Source organism: Pelobates fuscus, chromosome 4, assembly GCF_036172605.1.
Source record: "Pelobates fuscus isolate aPelFus1 chromosome 4, aPelFus1.pri, whole genome shotgun sequence".
NCBI classification, from domain to species: domain Eukaryota; kingdom Metazoa; phylum Chordata; class Amphibia; order Anura; family Pelobatidae; genus Pelobates; species Pelobates fuscus.
In genome coordinates this window covers 302349064-302374728 of record NC_086320.1, presented here as the reverse complement: position 1 = coordinate 302374728, position 25665 = coordinate 302349064, and the positions used below count along the sequence as shown (strand labels likewise).

The following is a 25665-nucleotide window of genomic DNA, read 5'->3' as shown; positions in this document are numbered from 1 at the left end:
GACATTTTTACGAGTCACATATATTCTTTTTTTGTCAGCAGAATTGATATTATATGATTTAATAGTATTTTGACATTATGATAATTTGACTGTACTTATTTTCACTTGAAAAGATCTACTTAAATAAACAAATACATATGTAATTTAGAACTTCTGGGTTTTAATATAAAAGAAAAGTGATTATAAGTGGCCTGACTGTAGTTTTGAATAACTGAAAGCAGGGTGAAAAACTAATTTTCACTCACTCCTTAGTGTCTTCGGTATTATGTAAATTTCACCGCAAATGTGACCTTTGAAGGAAGTGAAAGGATGAATAACGTCTAAATTACAATATTCAAGTTGTTAGCTTTTACATAGAAATGCAGCACATAGATGGCTAGGATAGAAAATGTCATTTTGTCTATCTTGCTCAAGCATCTTCAATTTATTTTCACATTTGACATTCTTTATGGTGCGTGAATTAGCTGGATTTACTGACAAAAGAGCAGATTATTTTGCGTTTGCATTTAAAAAAAATCTTATTAACAGCCTGGAATGTGTCATTATTTCTGGTACAATAATTCACTTACTACAATGCAAAATGTGCATGGCCTGAATGAAAAAAAATACAATAATAAAGTTTCTTCAGACTTATGTTGCAAAAAAAAAACTTTTGGAGGAAATTGGACTTACAGCGCCTCTTGCAACAACAATGAACATATCAGTTTATTAAAACTTTATTCTAGATATAAGTTAGAAATGATTGCCAAATAGTGTTCACTCATAAGAGTTTATTGCTGTTTCCTTTTTTTTTTTTTTAAACGTAGGACAAAGTAGGGACTACTTTGTCTTATGGAGGTTTCCTACGCCTGACCATCTCTGACCAGCGGAGGAGCAGAGTGTGCTCCATTTCCTGTGGCCATAGAAATTGTCAAAAATTCTTACCTTTCCTTCATGACCTATTGTCTCCCCCCCCGGCCCCACCCATGAGCGGTGGGTGGGGGTCCTAAATTACAATAAGGAGGGGAGGACCTACTAGGAATTGAATACAAAGTAGCAGCCATTGCCAATGACCTTCTATTCTCACTTACACGACTGACCATTTCCATACCACAGATTCTAAATGAAATTTCCCTTTAACAAAATTTCTCTAATTTTAAGGTCAATTTCACGAAAAGCAGTCAAATACTTACGGATTCACTTGCCTACATGCCTTGCCAAACTCTATGACCTAAATTTCCCACCTCTTCTTCAAACAATCTCACAAGACCTAATAAGATGGCACAGGCCTAACTTCGGCTGGTTGTGCCGAATAAATATTATAAAGAAGAACATACTGCCAAAACTCTTATACCTCCTACAGGCTATTCCTATAGCCTTACCAAATGGCTTCTTTGCAGAAATAAAAAAAATCTTGACCCGTTTTATATGGTCGCACAACCATCCAAGGATACCGCACATAAACACCAAGGGAGTCTGAACCTCCTAGATATAGAAATGTACTACAAAGCGGTCATGCTCTACAGAATCTATGAATGGGCACTCCCTACAAACTGCAAACAATGGGTTTCACTAGAGAAAGCAGCCTTCATGCACCATTCCTTGGCAAACGCATGGTATACTTTCCCTTAGACCAATAGACGCCCACCACCCCATGATTATACACTTAAAATATGGGGAAAAAAAATCAGACTTTCCCAGAATATAGCCCTACACCCGTCCCCTCTGTACCCTATTACACACAACCCACAATTCCCACCAGGCACCCACCAATCCTCATTCGCATCCCACAAAGCACACACTACCTAGCACTACGCACAGTGCTACAGACCCAAGGTACCAATCAAGCCAACCCTAAGGAGGCTGAAATCCCCCAGACAGCACTACAAAAATACCAACATTCCCAGATCGCGCATTTCCTTTCCTCTATTCGAGATTTACTCAGAAGACAGAGACATGCTACATAGCCAGGAGTAACTACCCCACATAACGGATTTGAGATAGAAGCACGACACCCTGAATATCCTTTACATGCTGTGTAACCTGATATCCTCCATATATTAGTGTTTGATGCTTTGTGACTAACGAAACATTGTACTGTAGTGCTAACAAACTTGTAACTCTTACTGCATTTCAATAAAAAAATCTTTTGAAACTAAAAAAAGAAACGGATCACAGGCACTCCGATAAATTCCTCAACTTTATTTGCAAAAAAACAGCTTCCAATTTTAAAAACAGTATCACTGGCTTACAGTTCCGTAGGTTTTTCGGGAATTACTGCCAAATTCACAATCCACTGGTGCTCTTGCTTGATACTCCTTCTTCCTGGATGCCAGATACACAATGATGTCGGCATCCAGGACCCCAGTTTAGCCATGTGGGCAGAAGTGCTGCAGTTTGTCCCATGTTCCAGCTAGGAAGTGGTCATTGGCAGAGGTACCCAGCCAGGGGTACAGGGAGCTCCATTACACTATTCAAGTCATTTGTAATTTGTCTGCTTATTAATGCTATCGCACTGCAGCAATGCAAAGCATTTGACCTATATAAGTCACCTACATAGTAAGCAGTTGAGTAATTACATAGTGAAGTATCCCAACCCTTGGGATGAAGGGTTGCCTGAGTCCTATGGGGCTCAATCATCAGCATGTGCAACATTTTGCTTAGTTGTATCATGGTAATTAAAATTGCCTCTGTTTTATTGAAAGTAATGACGTCATTAATGCAGTTTGAATATTCTGGGATTGAAAGTGGTGAGAGTCATTAGTACTTATAGTCCTGAAATTAGAAATCATTATTTTAGGACTAAAGATTTCCTTATTGTAATGACTGTCCACTCCCCACTCCCTTTTGCTGTTTAAAATTACATTAAAGTTTACACACCCAGGGCCGGCCTTAGGCCTTTAGACGTCCTGTGCGAAAAATCATCACAGCGTCCCCCGCCAGTCATACCCCTTCATCCATGTATAGTGTATCTCAATATTTGTAAATAATTTGTAAATAAATTAATAATTATTTAAAAACAAAAATATATCCCCCCTTCCCTATTGTTTCCTTGCAGGGAGGGGGCATGCTGATCTCTGCTGATCCAATGTGCTGAGAATCTGGTCGGCGTCTCCACTAGGTGCATAATAATATGATGTAGTGTGCGTGGTGTCTGTGTGTGATAGGTGTGTTGGCTGTGTGTAATATTTGTAATGGTTGTATTGACTGTGTGTGATATAGGTGTGTGATATTTGTGCTGCACACAGTCCCAGGCAAATAGTCACACACAGTTACAAGTATATAGTCACACACACAGTTACAGACAGTCACACACACAGTTAAAGGTAATCACACACACACAAAGTTACAGGTAGTCAGTATTACACACACACACAGTTACAAGCAGTCTCACACACGTGCAAGCAGTCACACACAGTTACAGAGAGGAGCACACAGTTACAGACAGACTGTTACCTCTTTCCATTATGGACTGGAGGGGGGAGCAGGGGCACAGTGGAGATGGGTGGGGGAGCAGGAGCAGTGTAGTGGTAGATGAGGGAGCAGAGGGACAGTGGGTAGTTATTTAGCAGGGGCACAGAGGGTAGGTGGGGGAGAGCAGGGGCACAGTGGGAAGTGGGAGAGCAGGGGGCACAGTGGTTAGGTGGGGGAGCAGGGGCACAGTGAATAGGTGGGGGGAGCATGGGCACAGTGAGTAGGCGGGGAGGGAGCAGGGGCACAGTGAGTAGGTAGGGGGGAACCAGGGGAACAGTGGGTAGGTAGTGGAGCAGGGGCACAGTGGGTAGGTGGGGAGAGCAGGGGCACAGTGGGTAGGTGGGGAGAGCAGGGGCACAGTGGGTAGGTGGGGGAGCAGAGGCACAGTGTGTAGAAGGGGGAGCACAGGCACAGTGGGTGGGGGAGCAGGGGCACAGTAGGTAGGTGGGGGAAGCAGGGGCACAGTGTGTAGAAGGGGGAGCAGAGGCACAGTGGGAGGGGAGCAGGGGCACAGCAGGTAGGTGGGGGCAGCAGGGGCACAGCAGGTAGGTAGGGGGAGCAGGGGTGCAGTTGGTAGGTGGTGGGAGCAAGGGCACAGTAGGTAGATGGGGGTAGCAGGACCCCAGGGGGTAGCGGAGGGAGCAGGGGCACAGTGGGTGGGTAGGGGGGAGCAGGGGCACAGTGGGTGGGTAGGGGGGAGAAGGGGCAGTGTGATGCTAAGTGAGGGAGCAGGAACTCCTGCTTCCCCTCTCACTTACCAGGCAGAGGGTTCGCCCCTGTCTGTCATGTAGCTCCTCCCCCGCATGTCGCGTAGCTCCACCGGGTGCCGTTTGAGGGGTGGTCAGAGCACTCCTATAATGCTGGTTGTGCTGTGCTGCATGACCAGCATTAGGGGATAGCTCTGAGCACTCCCCTCACAGGTGTCACTAGGAGACTGTGCGAGATGTCGGCCGCATGGTGCCCCCTACTGACATGGCGCACTGTGCAGCCGCACAGCTCGCACACGGCACACCACTAAGGCCGGCCCTGTACACACCTTATTTTCAATGATTTTCACTTTGTTTCTACTTCCCTCCTGCAGCCTCCAGCTCCTCCTCTGGTGATGTGAGCATCCAAACTGAAATCACCCACAAACTCCTCCAATCCATTGCTCAGCTAAATGCCTCGCTCATCCCATCAAATGCTGCTATTATTCCAGGACTGAGTTTCACTTGGTTCTGGAAGAGGAATTGCTTCTAGTGGTTGTCAGAAAAGCTATCAGATATGTATTTAACCCTTCAATGTAAACATTGCTGTTTCTACTAAATTAACAGGAACACTGCACCCAAGGCACTTAATTGAGAGACAGAGAGAGAATAGAACTGTGTGATATGAAAGTGGCATTGTCCCTTTTGAGATGTTTGTTAAGGTAAAAAAAAAAAAAAAAAGAATGAAAATCTTGTGCAGCGTATTGAGACGCAGCTGCATCATGGTAGCATTTATAGATTCTACTCAATAAGTAGTAAGGTAAGTAGTGATAATTACTTTGTGAAAATGTTTTAACTTTGATGGATTTGGAAATTTATGTAACTCCTCTAGCCTACATTTTACAAGTCAGTTGTTAACATAATTCTTTCTGTTGTTTAATTTCTGAATTACCTTGCAAGAGCAGGTGTAGCCATACTAGATTGAACTCCAATACTCATAGGAACCCCACCACAATTTATGTTTCCAAGTTCTTCAGCTACTGCAATGCTATAGGAGAAGTCCAAACCAGATCCGCCATATTCTAAAAAAAAAAAAAAAATATGCATACAAAGGATTATTTTTACTTCGCATTGCTTATTTGTTACTACAATTAACTATAATATATATGTTATGTTAATTCTATGATAAGATAATTAAGTGATATATACTTTTTTAAATTGTCCTTATATTTGAATAACATTGATAAATCAACTACAAACCCATCATCAAGTATGTGCTAAATCTATTTCAATACATTTTTCAACAAAAACAGAGAAAATTAGAAATCTGAGAACATACAAAAGCTTAGAGAAACTCAATAACTTGCCCTTTGTAAGTCCTCCGTTAAGGTCTCAAACGCCTTTTTGCCAACTCGTGCCACTAAGAGTAAACTATACCACATCAGACTGATCCCACCCATATTGTCAGTCTAAATCCGAAATGTCAGAAAGTTCACTCTACACAAGAGATACAGCAAACGATTTCAGCCATCGTTGGGCCTCGTTAGCAAGCTATCCCTCTAGGCACAGTGAGCACGGAGTCCACATCTGGATTACCCTTTTAACTTACAGTAAGTGAAAAAAGTATTTGATCCCCTGCTGATTTTGAACATTTGCCCACTGACAAAGAAATGGGCAGTCTATAATTTTAATGGCAGGTGTATTTTAACTAACAGTGAGAGACAGAATAACCAAAAAAGGCATGTCAAAAAAGTTTACATTTATTTGCATGTCAATAAGTGAAATACCGTATATCCTCGAGTATAAGACGACCCGAATAGAAGTCGAAACCCCTAATTTTACCCCAAAAAACTGGGAAAACTTATCCTAGTCGAGTATAAGACTAGGGTGGGAAATTTAGCAGCTACTGGTAAATTTCTAAATAAAATTATATCCGAATAAAATTATATGAATTGAATATTTATTTACAGTGTGTGTATATAATGAATGCAGTGTGTGTGTGTGTGTGTATGAATGCAGTGTGTGTGTATGAATGCAGTGTGTGTGTATGAGTGCAGTGTGTTTGAATGCAGTGTGTGTGTATGAATACAGTGTGTGTGTGTATGAGTGCAGTGTGTGTGTATGAATGCAGTGTGTGTATGAGTGCAGTGTGTGTATGAGTGCAGTGTGTGTATGAGTGCAGTGTGTGTATGAGTGCAGTGTGTGTGTATGAATGCAGTGTGTGTGTGTATGAATGCAGTGTGTGTTTGTGTATGTGATGCAGAGCCTTGGTGGGGGGGTGGGCATTTTTATTATTATTTTTTAATTATTATTATTTTAGTATTAATTTTTTTGTTATATTATTATTTTTTTATTTTATTATTATTTTTTATTATTATTAATATTTTATTTTTAAAAAATTTATTTATTTTTATTCGTCCCCCCTCCCTGCTTGATACATGGCCAGGGAGGGGGGTTCTCATTCCCTGGTGGTCCAGTGGATGGGCTGTGTAGGAGGGGGGCTGGCAGGAAGCATTTACTTAGCTTTCCTGCAGCTCCTGTCAGCTTCCTTCTCCTCCGCGCCGGTCCGGTCAGCTCCACTGTAACCTGTGGCAACGCTCTGACCCCACAGCTCTCATGAGACTTACACTGGAGGAGAAGGGAGCTGACCGGACCGGTGCGGAGGAGAAGGGAGCTGACAGGAGCTGCAGGAAAGCTAAGTAAACGCTTCCTGCCAGGCCCCAACAGGACCGCCAGGCTTGTAATGAACCCGGCGGTCCTGCTCTGCATTATAGCAATGTAAGTTCCCACAATACAGATATTGACTCGAGTATAAGACGAGTGGGGGATTTCAGCACAAAAAATGTGCCGAAAAACCCATCTTGTACTCGAGTATATACGGTAAGTATTTGCACACATCTCAGAAGGGATTTTGTCCCACTCCTCTTTGCAGATCCTCTCCAAGTCATTAAGGTTTCGAGGCTGATGTTTGGAAACTCGAACCTTCAGCTCGCTCCACAGATTTTCTGTGGGATTAAGGTCTGGACACTGGCTATGCCACTCCAGGACCTTAATGTGCTTCTTCTTGAGCCACTTCTTTGTTGTCTTGGCTGTGTTTTGTGTCATTGTCATGCTGGAATACCCATCCACGACCCATTTTCAATGCCCTGGCTAAGGGAAGGAGGTTCTCAACCAAGTATTGACGGTACATGGCACCGTCCATCGTCTCTTTGATGCGGTGAAGTTGTCCTGTCTCCTTAGCAGAAAAACACCCCCAAAGCATAATGTTTCCACCTCCATATTTTGACGGTGGGGAGTGTGCTCTTGGGGTCATAGGCAGCATCCCTCCTCCTCCAGACATGGCGAGTTGAGTTGATGGCCCTAAGTGCATAGGCAACCCGATGGCCCCCCTCAGGTAGTTCTGCCGCTGCCAAGACACACACACACACACACACACACATATATATATATATATATATATATATATATATATAGCCATAATCGCTATATATATATATATATATATATATATATATATATATATGTATGCACATTGAGAATGGGGAGCCTAGTTGCCTGGGTTCCCCAGGACCGATGGGCCCATGACAATCATCATAGTTGTCACCCACTGATGGCGGTCCTGTGTGTATGGCCAGAGTTCCTCAGTGATATCTCCAAACCAAGAGTGAAATGTTATTAACAGTGATATTTGCAAGTGAAATTTTTCACATAAATATAACAAACATTCTGCAATAGGTTGACATTAAAAGTCTGTCTGTTATGCCTACATTTCTTTGTCATGGTATGCTGATATTTTCATTATACAAATACAGTAATTGCCTTCTAGGTGAAAGCACAAAGATCAGTTCACGACTTTTTCAAAACATGGTATTAAGAAAAACAGCGTGAAAGAACATGACTGCACTCTATATCTAATCATCCTTTTTAAAATTGAGGTCAGGTCAAGCAGCCCTGGAGAGACTTACTTTTTCTGGAATCAGCAGTGCACCTGCTGCCCTTAGATTTGGACCTGAATCACGATGACAGATTTTGAAGTGACAATGTAGTTAATTAGATCTGTTTAATAAAGCTCTCAAAGATGAGACTTTTTAAAAAAAATACTAAGTGATACTCCGCTACAGATTATTATATGTCAGGGAGTATTTAAATTGAAATAATTGACTGAGAAATCAACGTAATTAACCAGTTTGATGCATTCTCAAGACTAAATGCAAATTAACAACTTGTAACTTTGTCAGAAATAGAGGACAATGCAGTTATGGACCGATCCTAATAGAAGACATTATTAACCTGGAATTCCTAACACAGAACCACTTACACGCCTGAACTGTTGAACGGACACTAAACACCAAAATGAATTTCTCTTAGGGAACGGCCAATTGATATCTAATGGGTGACAAAATCTGTAATCTTTTAATTGAGGGACATTCCAGCGCAAAAATAAAACTACAATGTTTCAATACATAAAAACTCAAAAACACTAGTAATTAAAAATAACAAATGAAAAAAACATATACCCACAATACCTTAATTATGGATACACAGTTATCAAAAGCAATATATTAAAAAATCTACTTTATACAATCAGCAAAATCAATAAACATATTCATCATAACACCAGTTATCATGTGATAACTGTGTAAATACATAATACACGGTTTGTCACATGATAAGAAGAGGATACTGTCTCAGAACCCCCCCCACAATATTAAGAATGGTGTGTATATATACACTCAAAATAAAAAATACAATCTAATTTCATAGCCTCTGATTCTAAAATTTCGAGCTTAGTGTTCTCAGCCAATGACTGCAGCCCTGCATGGTCTTGCTTAGCTCTGTAGCGTTAATTGGATTCCCTTAAAGGAAAGACCGTAAATAGGGCTGCATGCATAGGCACCTGGTATGACCCAGGTAAGTTGTCCAACCATACATAAATGGTTTGATCACATACTTTGGGACAGTGTTAGGGCACTCCTGGAGCACAATAACCACTACAGTGTGCTATAGTGGTTATAGATATGGATTGTTTCTTTAACCCCTTAAGGACTGGACTTTTTTTGCGATGTTGTACATTTGCGACCAGGCATCTTTTTACACTTTTGTGGTGTTTGTGTTTAGCTGTAATTTTCCGCTCTCTCATTTACTGTTCATATACAAATTATATATTGTTTTTTTCAGGACAAAAGGGGCTTTCTTTACATACCATTATTTATATAATCTCATGTAATTTAATTTTTAAAAAATGAAAAAATATGATGAAAAATTGAAAAAAAATACATGTTTTTTGACTTTTATGTGAAAAATCTTTTATTCATCTACAAAAGCGAATGAAAAAAACTGCTAAATAGATTCAAAATTTTGTCCTGAGTTTAAAAATACCCAGTGTTTACATGCTTTTTGCTATTTTTTTGCATGTTATAGGGCTATAAGTACAAGTAGGATATTGCGGTTTCAAAACATATATTTTTAAAATTTATCAATAGTGACATTGTAACACTATTATCTGTCATAAATCGCTGAATAACACCCCACATGTACATATTTTTTTTAAAGTAGACAACCCAGGGTATTCAATATGGGGTATGTCCAGACTTTTTTAGTAGCCACTTAGTCGCAAACACTGGCCAAAGTTAGCGTTCATATTTGTTTGTGTGTGAAAAAAGTAAAAAACTAAATTGAACGCTAATTTTGGCCAGTGTTTGTGACCAAGTGGTTACTAAAAAAGACTGGTCATACCCCATTTGCAATACCTTGGGTTGTCTTCTTTCGCAAATGGTATGCCATCATGGGGGTAATTCTCATTCCTGGGCTACCATACGCTCTCAAAGGCAACGTAACCAACCTGGTCATTTTCAATGTAAAAATATTTGACCCATATATTTGACCCTGTAACTTTCAAAAACGCTATGAAACCTGTACATGGGGGGTACTGTTATACTCAGGAGACTTTGCTGAACACAAATATTAGTGTTTCAAAACTGGAAAATGTATCACAACAATTATATCATCAGTAAACGTGCTGTTTATGTGTGAAAAATGCAAAAAAAGTCACTTTCACTGACAATATCATCGCTGTGATACGTTTTACTGTTTTGAATCACTAATATTTGTGTTCAGCAAAGTCTCCCGAGTAAAACAGTACCCCCCATGTACAGGTTTTAGGGTGTCGTAGAACGTTACAGGGTAAAATACAGTGCTAGCAAATTAAATTCTCTAGACTTTTGGCCTGGGTTGGCAGGCAGGTCCCTTAAATTGCAATCAATAAAATAACTTAATTATGTAAAAATATTACATAAATATGCACGTAGAATTTAAATATATATGCATATTTATATATTTGAAGTCTACGTGTATATTTATATAATTATTTATGTCATTTTGTATATGGACATATGAATAGTTTGTATTCTTTTTATTTATTTATATATACATAGATATATATACAATTTCATTCTAAGTGTATTTTGATATAAATATATATATATTAATATCAAAATACAGTTAGAATAAAATTTCGTATAGATATATATTTTTTTTTTAATTTTTATTATTATTTTTAATTTTTTAAATTTAATTTAAATTATTTATTATTCGTATTTTATAATAATATATATATACAATATATATATAGTTATTATATATATTATATATATACGTGTGTAAATTAATTATAAGTGTATTTTTATATTAATATATGTACATATTAATATAAAAATACACTTAGCATGACATTATATATATGATATATAGACATATATTATATAGGTATAATATATGTCTATATATCATATATATACACATATATAATAATATTTTTTTTTTATTCACTATAACTTTAATTTTTTTTTGATTTTACACTGGCAGGGAGACTGCCTGTCAGCACAGACAGTCCCCCTGCAGGCAGAGTCTAGGACACCTATTGTGACCATGTGGTCGCCCTGTTGGGCGATCACATGGCCCCAGGGGTCCTAATCCGCCATGGGGAGACTGTCTGGGCTGCAGGCAGTCTCCCCACAACGGGAGCAACGCCGATCGCCGCCGGGGGAACGACGGCGATCGGGTAAGTACCTCTTAAATTTAGGACGGTTCAGGACCGTCGTCGGTCGGCAACGCAAAAATGCCGATGACGGTCCTGAACCGTCCCGCGTCCTTAAGGGGTTAAATGAGCACTATAGTGTTAGGAATACAAAGCCGAAATCCAAACACCCACCCCTTCACCCCGTGGCACTCAAAGAGGTAAAAACCCTTTAAACACTTACCCGATTCCAGCATCAAAGTCCCTCAATGCTGGCTCTTTCTGACATGATCGTGGGGGGAGGGAGGGGGGCTGAATGCTTTCCTATGGGGATTTTCTAAGCGTAAGGATGTCCAGCGTCATTTCATGGAGTCAAATTGTGTGAATTGAGAAAGAACCTCTAGTGGCTGTCTGGTACACAATCACTAGAGGAAATCTTAACCCTTACTATGAAACTGCAATATTTTACATTGCAGGGTTAAGGGGACAGGGATAGTGTCTCCAGACCACTTCATTGAGACCAAGTGATCTGGGTGCCTATAGTGTCCCTCCAATTTAGAATTTCTTGTAATTTAGTGGAGGGGGTAGTTAACTGCAAAGGGATTCAATAGTATAAAGACAAAATCAATTATGTGTACAATTAATGTTACTTTACATTTTACACAAGATCATCTAATAAAGGTCATATGTGAGATTCATTTTAAACATATTTAGCATGGGAACCATAGATTAGAAATGTTGAACACACAAGGGTATTTTGAAAAGGACAGATCGTGCTCTTCAGACTTTACTGAGATAAATATCAGCTCACAGTTAAGAAGAGATAACAAATACATACAGTGTTACCTACTCAAAAAGGTAGAGAGAAAATAAGATTTTTTACATGATGCAAATTCATAAATAAGGATAGCTTAAGGAGGATATTCTACTGCGGACAGAAAAAAAAAGTTGTATATGTGCAAATTAAAGGGACCTATAGTCACCAAAAACAACTTTAGCTTAATGAAGCAGTTTTGGTGTATAGAACATGCCCCTGCAGCCTCACTGCTCAATCCTCTGCCATTTAGGAGTTAAATACCTTTGTTTCTGAACCCTAGTCACACCTCCCTGCATGTGACTTGCACAGCCTTCCTAAACACTTCTTGTAAGGAGTCACTAAAGTTTATCCTTCCTTTATTGCATGTTCTGTTTAATTTAGATTTTCTTATCCCCTGTTATGTTAATAGCTTGCTAAACCCTGCAAGAGCCTCCTGTATGTGATTAAAGTTCAATTTACATAGCAAGAGATAAAAGTGTTTAACCCCTTAATGCCATTACGACGTACCATGCCGTCCCGCATTAAAAGGGCTTTAAAGCCGTTGCGGCGGCATGGTACGTCGTAACGGCTTAAGCCCCCAGGAGGAGAGGTGTACTCACCTCCGCCGCGATCCTCTTCTGGGGGGCTGCCTGAGAGCCCAGGCAGCTCCCCTCCGGCAAATGAGGCCCCCGGGGGCCATGTGATCGCTCTCAAAGAGCGATCACATGGCCCCCTATAGCTGGCTATGAATCTGCCAGCAGGGGGACTGTTTGAAATATCAGACAGTCCCCCTGCTGGTGGGAAAGTAAAAAAAAAATATATTAGACATGTGTAAAATTAAATTAAATATATATATATTATATGTTTATATAATATATACATATTATATATATGTAACGTCATACAAAGTGTATTTTAATATTAATATAAGTATATATATTAATATTAAAATACACTTAGAATGACGTTACATATATATAATATGTATATATATTATATATATAATAGATGTACATATATATATTATATATAAATACGTATACCGTATATACTTGAGTATAAGCCGACCCGAATATAAGCCGAGGCCCCTAATTTTACCCCCAAAAAATGGGAAAACGTATTGACTCGAGTATAAGACTAGGGTGGGAAATGCAGCAGCTACTGGTAAATTTCTAAATAAAATTAGATCCTAAAAAAAATATATTAATTGAATATTTATTTACAGTGTGTGTATAATGAATGCAGTGTGTGTATAATGAATGCAGTGTGTGCGTATGAGTGCAGCGTGTGTATGAGTGCAGCGTGTGTATGAGTACAGTGTGTGTATGAGTGCAGTGTGTGTGTATGAATGCAGTGTGTGCGTATGAGTGCAGCGTGTGTATGAGTGCAGCGTGTGTATGAGTGCAGCGTGTGTATGAGTGCAGCGTGTGTATGAGTGCAGCGTGTGTATGAGTGCAGCGTGTGTATGTGTAGAGTGTGTGTATGAGTGCAGTGTGTGTGTATGAGTGCAGTGTGTGTATGTGTATGGGTGCAGTGTGCAGTGTGCAGTGTGCAGTGTGTGTGTGTGTGTGTGTGTGTGTGTGTTGCAGAGCTTTGGTGGGGGGTGGGCAATTTTATTATTTTTTTAATTATTTTCATATTGTTTTATTATTATTCCTTATTATTAATTTTTATTTAATTTAATTATTATTTTATTTAATTATTATTATTATATATTTATTTTCGTCCCCCCTCCCTGCTTGATATATGGCAGGGAGGGGGGCTCTCCTTCCCTGGTGGTCCAGTGACATTGGCAGTTCACAGGGCCGGACTGGGGATACGAAGCAGCCCTGGAAAAAAAATCTATGCCAGCCCCATAAGCCATTGTGCTATGTAGGGTGTAAATAAATATATATATATATATATATATATATATATATATATATATATACACCGTATATACTCGAGTATAAGACGAGTTTTTCTGCACATTTTTTGTGCTGAAAAACCCCCACTCGTCTTATACTCAAGTGAGTGTCTGTATTATGGCAACTTACATTGCCATAATACAGACAAGGACCGCCGGGCTCATTACAAGCCCGGCGGTCCTGTTGGGGGCTGGCAGCGAGCTGTAACTTACCTTCACAGCAGCTCCTGTCAGGTCCCTTCTCTCACCTCCGGTCCGGTCAGCTCCCTCTGCAAGTCTTGCGAGAGCCGCAGGGTCAGAGCTCCGTGCGGCACTCACACAGCGAGACTGGCAGCGGGAGCAGACCGGACCGGAGGTGAGAGAAGGGAGCTGACAGGAGCTGCAGGAAAGGTAAGTAAACGCTCTCTGCCAGCTCCCCTCCTACACAGTCCATCCACTGGACCACCAGGGAGTGAGAGCCCCCCTCCCTGCCATGTATCAAGCAGGGAGGGGGGGACGAAAATAAATAACATAAAAATTTAAGTAATATATAAAAAAAATATATAATAATAATAATAATAATAATATAAAAAATATTATAATTATAATATAAAGAATAATAATAAAAATGCCCACCCCCAACCAAGGCTCTGCATCACATACACAAACACACTGCACTCATTAGACACACACTGCACTCATTACACACACACTGCACTCATTACACACACACACTGCACTCATTACACACACACACACACACACACACACACACACTTCACTCATTACCCACACACTTCACTCATACACACACTGCACTCATTACACACACACACACTGCATTCATTACACACACACACTGCATTCAATACACACACACACACTGCATTAATTACATACACATGCACACATACACACAGAAGCTCGCTCACTCACTAGCAGATGCACACACACAAAGGCAGACAGTCACTGACACCGAGGCAAACATCCACACATAGAGACAGGCAGACAGCCACACACACAGTCACACACAGTCACACACACAGTCACACACAGACACACACACAGGCAGACAGTCACACACACACACACACAGGCAGACAGTCACACACACACACACACACACAGGCAGACAGTCACACACACACAGAGTCACACACTCACACACACAGGCAGACAGTCACAAACACAGGCAGACAGTCACACACACAGGCAGACAGTCACACACACACACACACACACACAGTCACACACTCACTCACAGGCAGTTACACACAGACACACTGACCTGCTTCTTACCTCCTGCTTGGAGCTCCTGGAGGCTGGGTGTTGGGGAAGCAGGGACTCCTTCCTGCTTCACATGCTACATTAACCAGGCCCCGGCCGCACAGCAAGCTCCACCCCTGCCGCACAGCAAGCTCCACCCCCGCCGCACAGCAAGCTCCGCCCCCGCCGCAAATGTATTTTATTTTTTTTAAATGATCCCGGCCGGCCATGTGTGAGCTGTGCTGGCCGCCTGGCTCCCCCTGCTCCCATGGGACCCTGTGCAGCCGCACAGCTCACACATGGCCGGCCAGGATCACAGGAGCCTGATCTTTGAATGGGGCTGTCAGCCCAGCCCCAGGTGCCGCGGCCCACCGGGAAATTTCCCGGTATCCCGGTGGGCCAGTCCGGCCCTGGCAGTTCAGTGGGGGGGAGAGGGAGGCTGTCAGAGCTGTAACTTACCTTTCCTGCAGCTCTCCTGTCAGCTCTCTCCTCCTCCGCGCCGTCCATTCAGCTCTTCTGTCAGTTCCCACTGTAAGTCTTGCGAGAGCCGCGGCTCTCACGAGATTTACACTGGGAGCTGACCGAGGTGCTGAACGGACGGCGCGGAGGAGGAGAGAGCTGACAGGAGCTGCAGGAAAGGTAAGTTACAGCTCTGACAGCCCCCACAGACCCCAGTCTGTATTATGGCAATGCAAATTGCCATAATACAGACTATTGACTCGAGTATAAGCCGAGTTGGGGTTTTTCAGCACAAAAAATGTGCTGAAAAACTTGGCTTATACTCGAGTATATACGGTAATTAAAATAATAAATAAATAAAATAATAAAATAAATAAATAAAATATTGAAACCAAATTTAATATAAATTATATATGCATATGTAATTTCATTCTAACTGTATTTTGTTATTAATATATATATATCGGTAACAAAAAACTTAGAATGACATTCTATATATATCTATCTATATATATAAAATACAAATAACCGCAAATATATATATATAGATAAATACATATAATTACATAAAAGATTACATTAGTATACACGTAGAATTTAAATACCTATAAATGCATATATATTAAAATTCTACGTGTATATTTAAATAATCTTTTAACGTAATTATTTGATTTGATTAATTAAAATGTGATTGACATGCCTGACAACACAGGGAGAAAGTGCAGAGAATTTAATTCACAAGCACTATATTTGACCCTGTAACTCTCCAATAAACCATAAAACCTGTACATAGGGGGTACTGTTTTACTCGGGAGACTTCGCTGAACTCAAATATTAGTGTTTCAAACTGGTAAATTGTATTACAACGATGATATTTTTAGTAAAAGTGACTTTTTTTGCATTTTTTACAAGCGAACGGCACTTTTATGGTCTATATTATTGTTGTAATATGTTTTACTGTTTTAAAACACTAATATTTGTGTTTAGTGAAGTCTCCCGAGAATAACAGTACCCCCCATGTACAGGTTTTATGGTGTTTTGGAAAGTTAGAGTCACATATAAGGCTTGCATTTAATTTTTTTCACATTGAAATTTGCCAGATTGGTTATGTTGCCTTTGAGAGCGTATGGTAGCCCAGGAATGAGAATTACCCCCATGATGGCATACCATCTGCAAAAGTAGACAACCCGAGGTATTGCAAGTGGGGTATGTCCAGTCTTTCTTAGTAGCCACTTAGTCACAAACACTGGCCAAATATTCGTTTTTTGCTTTTTTCACACAAAAACAAATATGAACGCTAACTTTGGCCAGTGTTTGTGACTAAGTGGCTACTAAAAAAGACTAAACATACCCCACTTTCAATACCTTGGCTTGTCTACTTTTTCAAATGCTATGCCATTATGGGGGTAATTCTCATTCCTGGCTACCAAACCGTCTCGAAGGTAACATTACTAATCTGGAAAATTTCAATTTGAAAATGGAATGTTCTATATTTGACCCTGTAACTTTCCAAAACAACATAAAACCTGTTAATGGGGGGTACTGTTGTACTCGTGACACATCGCTGATTACAAATATGTGCATTTTTATGCAGTAAAACCTAACAGTATTATGACATTCACAGTTAAAATGTCAGACGGAAATGCAAATTTTAAAAAAAATCTTATTTTCTCACATTTCTTTTAAATTTTATTCAAATTAAATTATGTTCCATATATGAATAGTTAATGATAAATTAAAGCCCTGTTTCTCCTGAACAAAATGATATATAATAAGTGTGGGTGCATATAATTTGAAAGAGGGGGACTATGGGTGAACAGACATATAGCGCAAATTCTAGTTTTTGTTTACGTTTTGTTTTGATCAGAACGTGCACTATTGACTCCGTCCTGAAGGGGTTAAGGTGAATTACATCTGATTAAAAATGAAACCAGTATTTTTTTCATGCAGGCTCTGTCAATCATTGCAAGGGGAGGTGTGGCTAGGGCTGCATAAACAAAAACAAAGTGATTTAACTCCTAAATGGCAGTGAATTGAGCAGTAAAACCAGAGAGGCATGATCTATACACTAAAACTGCTTCATTACGCTAAAGTTGTTTAGGTGACTATAGTGTTCCTTTAAGAAAAAAACAAACAGGGTTATTTTCTAAAGAGAAAAATGAAAGTAAATTCAAGTAAATTTCAAATTTAAGGCCAAGCTAGCTAAACTTAGAGTTGTTCCAATTAATCTATTTTGACCTTAAATGTAAAATTCACTTTTCATTCTCTAATGAATAATCACTTTGGCAAATAATCCTGTTAGTTTAATAAAAAAAAAAACAAGTCCAATTTCTGCCATTCCACTTTCTACCTCTGAACTTTCTTCACATGCCCCATTTTGTAATCACATAGTGATCTCTATTACATTTCTTAAAGCTTGCTTCTTTCTGTACTTTTTCTAGTTATAACTTTTCTTTTCAATACCTTCTGACAATCTTCAGTCTAAAAAAAAAGGTGATAATTGACAAAGATTATTTCTATCACCTTGTTAAGCACAGAGTTTTTCTTTCCTTTTTGTGTAATTCCTACACCCATGGAAAGACTTTCTAGAGATTAATTAATTCCGAATGTTGATGAAGTCCATGTCCTCTTTATTAAACATAGGGGACTTAAAAGTCCACACTTCCAGGTAAAAATGTGTCCCTTTAAATATTATTCAAGCATCACAGCTACTCATTACATGTTTAGTACTTTAACCCCTTAGTGACCAGACTGTTTTTCAATTTTCTTACCTTCCTGCGGTGTTTGTGTTTAGTTGTACTTTTCCTCTTACTCATTTACTGTACCCACACATATTATAAACGTTTTTTCTCGCCATTAAATGGTCTTTGTAAAGGTCAATTATTTTCATCATATCATATAATTTACTATAAATAAAATTATAAAATATGATGAAAACATTTAAAAAGCAAAACACTTTTTCTAACTTTGACCCCCAAAATCTGTTGCGCATCTACAATCGCCAAAAAACACCCATCATAAATAGTTTCTAAATTTTGTCCCGGGTTTAGAAATACCCAATGTTAACATGTTCTTAGCTTTTCTTTTTGCAAGTTATAGGGCTATAAGTACAAGTAGGACATTGCTGTTTCAAAATACATATTTAAAAAATGTATCAATAGTTACATTGTAACACTGTTATCTGTCATAAATTTCTGAATCACACCTCACATGTACATATTTTTTTAAAGTAGAAAACCCAGGGTATTCAATATGGGGTATATGTCCAGCCTTTTTTTAAAAGCCACTTAGTCACAAACACTGGCCAAAGTTAGCATTTATATTTGCTTGTGTGTTAAAAATGCAAAAACCAATTAGGAACGCCAACTTTGGCCTGTGTTTGTGACTAACTGGCTACTAAAAAAGACTGAACATACCCCATTTGGAATACATTGGGTTGTCTTCTTTTGCAACTGGTATACCAGCATGGGGGTAATTCTCATTCCTGGGCTACCATACGTTCTCAAAGGCAACATAACCAATCTGGCAAATTTCAATGTTAAAAAAACTGAAAATCAAGCTTTATATTTGACCCTGTAACTTTCAAAAACACTATAAAACCTGCACATGGGTACAGTTATACTCGGGAGACTTCGCTGAACTCAAACATCAGTGTTACAAAACAGTAGAACATGTCACAACAATGATATCATCAGTGAAAGTGCCGTTTTTGTGTGAAAAATGCAAAAAAGTCACTTTCACTGACAATATTATCGCTGTGATATGTTTTACTGTTTTGAAACACTAATATTTGTGTTCAGCGAAGTCATCCAAGTAAAACAGTACCCCCCATGTACAGATTTAAGGGAGTCATGGAAAGTTAGAGGGTTAAATACAGTGCTAGAAAATTAAATTCTCTGGACTTTCAGCCTGGGTTGTCAGGCAGGTTCCTCAAATTGCAATCAATAAAATTACTTAATTATGTAAAAATATGACATAAATATAAATGTAGAATTTAAATATATATATACAGATTTATATATTTGAAGTTTACTTGTATATTTATGAAATTATTTATGTAATTATGTATATGGATATAAATATATATATATTTAGTATTATTTTTAGTTATTTATATATACATAGATATAAATAGTTTCATTCTAAGTGTATTTTGATATATATATATATATATATATATATATATTAAAATCAAAATAAAGTTAGAATAAAATTTTATATATATATATATATATATATATATTATTTTTATTATTTTTAATTTTTTTTATTTATTTTAATTGACTTATTATTTATATTTTATAATATATAAATATAATATATAAGTGTATTTTTATATTAATATATGTATATATTAATAGAAATATATGTATATAGTAATATAAAAATACACTTAGTATAACATAATATATATATATATATATAAGATATATATATATATATATATATATATATATATATATACACACACACACACACATTTATTGTTTTTTTTAAATTTACTAAACTAATTTTTGTTATTTTACAGATGCAGGGAGACTGACAGCCCAAGTAGTCCCCCTGCAGACAGCACTATGGACGCCTATTGCGGCCATTTGATTGCTCTTTTAAAGTGATCACATGGCCCGCGGGGGCCTAATTTGTTGTGGGGGAACTGTCTGGGCTGTCACCGATCGCTGGCGGGGAAACGGCTGTTGGATGTTTTTACTCCATTGATAAAGCCTATTGGTGAAACACGTTTCGATGTAATCTAATTGCATTTTAAACTAATAAATTGATTTTGGTGACTACATTTGCTATTTGTGCCATTATCTTTTAAATATGTATTTTTTTACATACTACCTGGCATCAACTATTTCCTACACCAAAGAATCCCAAGTGGGGTTTCATACCACCAACGCTACTATCATAGAGCAGTTAGTCTGCTCTATATTTGTGAGTATACTTTTATTCTAATTTACTGATTTTTTAATATTATATTGAGAGCACTATTTTGGCTTTTTTCCTATCTATCTCAGGGTCCCTAATATCTCCACCTTTGAGGACACTCACATCATATCCTATAAGTGGGGATTGTACTGCTGTATGCTATACATGCAAGAGCTGGCTTAAGCTCTACCAAATGTGAGGCCCTCTTCTGCTCCTGGTGCAATTCCAACGCAATCTTAATCAGTATTTCATAAAGTGACAGTTCCACTTTTGAAAAGAGATTGTGATAATTTGAATAGTTTATCTAAACATATTAAATTGAGGCCATTGTAAGCAAAAGTAAGAACATGAATATTCTATGCATGAGTCCACCGGTGCTTGTTGTACTGGTAGGCTCTATGGGAATTCAATTGAACAGATATATAAAAAAGACAATCTGAAATAGAAAAAAGGAGAAAGCAATAGTGTAATATTATGGGCTCAACACAATAATGGAAAATATATTGCACTCACAAGAGTTTGATTGATTGCAGGCTCATTATAGTATCGTTAGGGGAAAGCCTTCTTTTCTTTTCTCTTCCTACATTAATACATGTAAGGGAAGGAAAAAGACACAAACATAGTGCAGAAACTTAACAAAAAGAATTCCACCTGTGAGGATGGGTCCAAAAAATCTGAACCGTCTCACTGGTGGAGATACACCTTTATGGACACTCCAGGGGTGTCCTGGGGCTTAACCCCTACCTAATAGAGAAAAAAACAACAAAATACTCAAAGGGTTGGAATAATCCAAACTGGCTGAGTATAGTACTGGAAAATAAATAGGAATATTAAATACTCAAATCAGTGTAATTTGGGAGTTGAATAATTTAGAAAATAGAGCAAAATAGTGAAAGAAGTGCAATCTAGCCTTAGTGGCTCACCTCAAAGAAGCCCAGTAATACCCTATTACCTACTAGGCTCAAGAATCGCAACTGACTAGAGACTTTATTAGGCAATGTATATGGTCAAGTCTAGTGGCTCTGAGCGTATAAGGTAGGTAAATGTCATTTGACTGACATGAGTGTCTGGGAAATGGTCACTGAGCAAAGCCCGAATGGTTTTAAGAGTGCCGTGTGGCTAATGATAACGCTAGTGTGATTAGTAGCCTGTAATTGCACATACTAAAACACAGTGGTCAACCATATCATAAAACCAAACAGGCATAGTGGGACTGCATGTTGCTAATACCTTGTAGAATAGGCGTCTAGCATCTGTAAGGGATTGATTGTGTCCCTTTAAAGATAGTGCTAGATGACTGTAACACTAGGCATATAGTAGTTACATACAGTAGTTAAAAGGAGACATGCATTATACATAATAACGTCCCAGATTTTAGTCAAAGGGAATCACCCTTAGCAAACAAAATATTGTGACCAATTGAAAGGTGAAAAACAGAGATTAGAGTGACTCTATGTGCAGAACCATACTTAGGATGTTGGTTACCTGCACATAGTAATAGATAGCCCTAGTGAAGAAAAAGAAGAAGGCCTGACGCGCATTTCGGGGCTTACTGTGATATTCCTATTTATTTTCCAGTACTATACTCAGCCAGTTTGGATTATTCCAACCCTTTGAGTATTTTGTTGTTTTTTTCTATAGTGCAGAAACTACTTTAAAATGAAAATTTTTATTTAAATTTCATTCACCAGATATATGGATAAGTATTGCACATCAAGCTCACCAGAATCAATGTACAGGTCCTGTCCCACATCGACAGGAATGAGATGATGTTAAAAATTCTAATTAAAAAGTCATATATAAATGACATACATAAATCGCCTCCTCTGACGGAGGGGGGCTAATGTGCATGCACGGCAAGCACATTAAGCTCTTCCCATAGGAAAGCATTTAATCAATGCTTTCCTATGGGGATTTTAACTGATGCTAGATGTCCTCATACAGACCAAAGTCGCCTAGGCACCAGGAAGTGCCTCTGAAAAACAGCCACTAGAGGCTGTCTTAGTTTTGCAATGTAATTATTACAGTTTCTCTAAAACTACAATGTTTTACATTGCAGGACTATATGTGAAGGGACACTGCACACAGGTCACTGCAATGAGCACCTTCAAGTTGTCTGGGTGCCTATAGTGTCCCTCTAAGTGTAACTATACTTTATATATTTTTGGCCACCATATTTGTATCTTTTTTTTATGCTTACCTGATGCTGTCCCCAGAGGGTGCAACAATCTTCGAAGGTGCTTCATCCGCAAGAAGCCCATGTGAGTGCTGTACTATCGCACATACGCAAGAGTACCACAGTGATGTCTATGGATGATCCCGCAAGACCACGGATGCATCCATAGATCAATCAATTTGCTTAGTTAGAGAATTTCTTTATGTCTGTTTTTTTGGCCTAAATATAGAAAGTCTTTCATCAATGCATTGCATCTCAAAGTTTAGTGAATGAAGCTATTTTGTCCTGCATGGCATTGGATACTCTCAATTACAGAATATTAGTAAACTGACATTACTGTCACGGATATGAATTAATTTACTAATTAACAATAATCCTCACCCTACTATTCATACTGCAATTAGTTGCTCATGAGGGTATATCGCTAATGCTAGACAACAAAATGCAATTAGGCCTATGATTGCATTTAAATATAAAGATTTTTTTTGTCATCCTATGGGGAAAATAATTTTGCAGTTTGATATACGCTTGTTTTTGAACAATTACAGGCTCTTCCCTTTGGAATATAACCACCAAATGATGAAATAAAAATTTGAATCAATCAAAAAAACAAGTATATCCTTTTCTGAAATGATGCCAAAACCACATCTCTGCTAATTATCTCAATGTTAAAGGTCTCTCATGTGTAGCAGTGTTTTACAGACATCTTTACATGATTATGGTTTGGTGTTCTAGAGACACATCCATTATTCTCAGGTTGTGCTTTGGAGGCTTTTGGGCTCCTGCACCCAAACACTATGGTAATGGAACTCAATAGCTGATACAGAATCAGTAGAGTAAAAGGTGGACTATGCAACAATATGCACAGCCCAGAGGTGGCCAGTTTAAAATGAGCAAAATATCTTATGGGTCAGCATTGTTCTATGCAGTTGCGTGACATTTAGAGTATACTCTAAATAAACATGAAATAATAAGTTCAGGCTACGAAATTCAACTGTTTTGCAGCGAAGGGTTCTCCAAACATTCCACCTTGAAAGCTCCAGATCAAAGTACACACACAGGTTATTCAGTAAATTCTGAATGGCCTTGTACCAAACAGGGCAAAACCACTATTCATTAATATCTGGATTTTTGCTCCACCCTCCCTACCCCCTCCCCCCCCCCACACACCTTTCTAGCAACTGGGCTGCAATGGCTGCACAGTTTCTAGTTTTTTATTACAGTGAGCAGCCACATAGTTTGTCAACGTGTATCCAGTCTGATGGAATTCGGTTCCAAGTTTGTTTTTAAAACCAGTGCTTTGTGAATATTCAGAATCCTCTTACTTTGTAAAGGGTTTTTAAGGGAAACCCCAGTGCTAGGAAAACAATCCGTTTTCCTGGCACTGGAGGGTCCCACTCCCTCCCTCCCACCAATCCCAAGTTACTGAAGTGGTGAAAACCCCTTCAGTCACTTACCTGAGGCAGCAGTGATGTCCCTCGTCGCTGCCTCCTCCTCCGCGCCGCTCCTCCCTGTGATTCCGTCAGCCGGTGGGCGAGACTGATCCCGCCCACCAGCCGAGGAGACCTAATGCGCATGCGTGGCAATGCCGCGCATGCGCATTAGCGCTCCCCATAGGAAAGCATTGAAAAAGATTTTCAATGCTTTCCTATGGGGAAATGAGCGACGCTGGAGGTCCAGCGACGCTCTAGCAAGGAAAATCCTTGCTAAAAATCAGGAAGTCACCTCTAGTGGTTGTCTAGTAGACAGCCACTAGAGGTGGAGTTAACCCTGCAAGGTAATTATTGCAGTTTATAAAAAAACTGCAATAATTACACTTGCAGGGTTAGGAGTAGTGGGAGTTGGCACCCAGACCACTCCAATGAGCAGAAGTGGTCTAGGTGCCTGGAGTGTCCCTTTAACCCCTTAAGGACCAAACTTCTGGAATAAAAGGGAATCATGACGTGTCACACATGTCATGTGTCCTTAAGGGGTTAATGTGAAATCACTCATTTTAATCCAGACACCAAATGCATCCAGCCGATTACTACAGATCTAGTTGGACCGACTGAATTCCGTCAGATTTAGCTTTACTGAACATAAGAATTTGGTGACCTGACCAGGGCTGTCTTTAACAAGGGGCAAACGGGGCAACTGCCCTGGGCCCAGTTACTTCTGGGGGGCCAAAGGCAGCTGCCCCGTGTGTGTATATATATATGTATATATATATATATATATATATATATGTGTGTGTATGTGTGTATGTGTATATGTGTATATGTGCATACATCTCAGCATTCGCACACTAACACTACATACAAATACACCCCTGCATTCAAACTCCAACACTACGTACAAACACACGTTTGTGTTACACACCAAAATTATTTGTAAATACACCCCTGCATTCAAAAACCAACACTACACATAAATACATGCTTGCAAGTACTCCAACACCACATACAAACACATTCCATACAAAAACCTGTTTACATTCAAAAACACAAAAACAGCTTAGTGCTAAATACAAACCTTCAAACATGGGTAAATGGTAGAGCCCCAGCTGTCAATGCATTGCTGGAGTTGCACGACAGATGGGGATCTACCTTTTAATCACCCGTACAATAGGGAGGCCCAAAAAAATTCTTGCACCTCTCTACCTTAGGTCCGTCACTGCGTTGTGGTGGAGGATGTGGTTGCACGACTGGGGAAGGGTGGCAGGGTCCAGGGGGCCCAAGCAAATGCTTTGCCCAGGGTCCAATCAATTTTAAAGAGGGCCCTGGACCTGACAGTGATTCACTTAAGCCCATTTGCCTTTTTTTTGTGCAGTATATGATGCCAAAATGCTATTCACTAGTTAGTGTAACTTTGCTGCAAAATCAGTTGCATTTCTATTCCCTCTGCTTTCCTAGCACTTGCACTAGGGTAAAAAATGTTTCACCTGGTGAGCTCAATTATGCTTGGAAGCCAACTTGTGAGGTGTAAATATCATGGATGTTCAAAATTAGACATTCATTTAAT

General features: G+C 39.0%; 1 protein-coding gene across 1 annotated transcript in view; it reads right to left on the bottom strand.

Moving 5' to 3' along the window:
- LOC134608053 (probable acyl-CoA dehydrogenase 6) overlaps nt 1-25665 on the bottom strand; it is a 115617-nt gene that overhangs the window by 46944 nt on the left and 43008 nt on the right. Inside the window, exon 3 of the mRNA XM_063450684.1 lies at nt 5092-5221. Within this exon, the coding sequence (XP_063306754.1) occupies nt 5092-5221 (130 nt within the window). The remainder of the gene's footprint in view (nt 1-5091; nt 5222-25665) is intronic.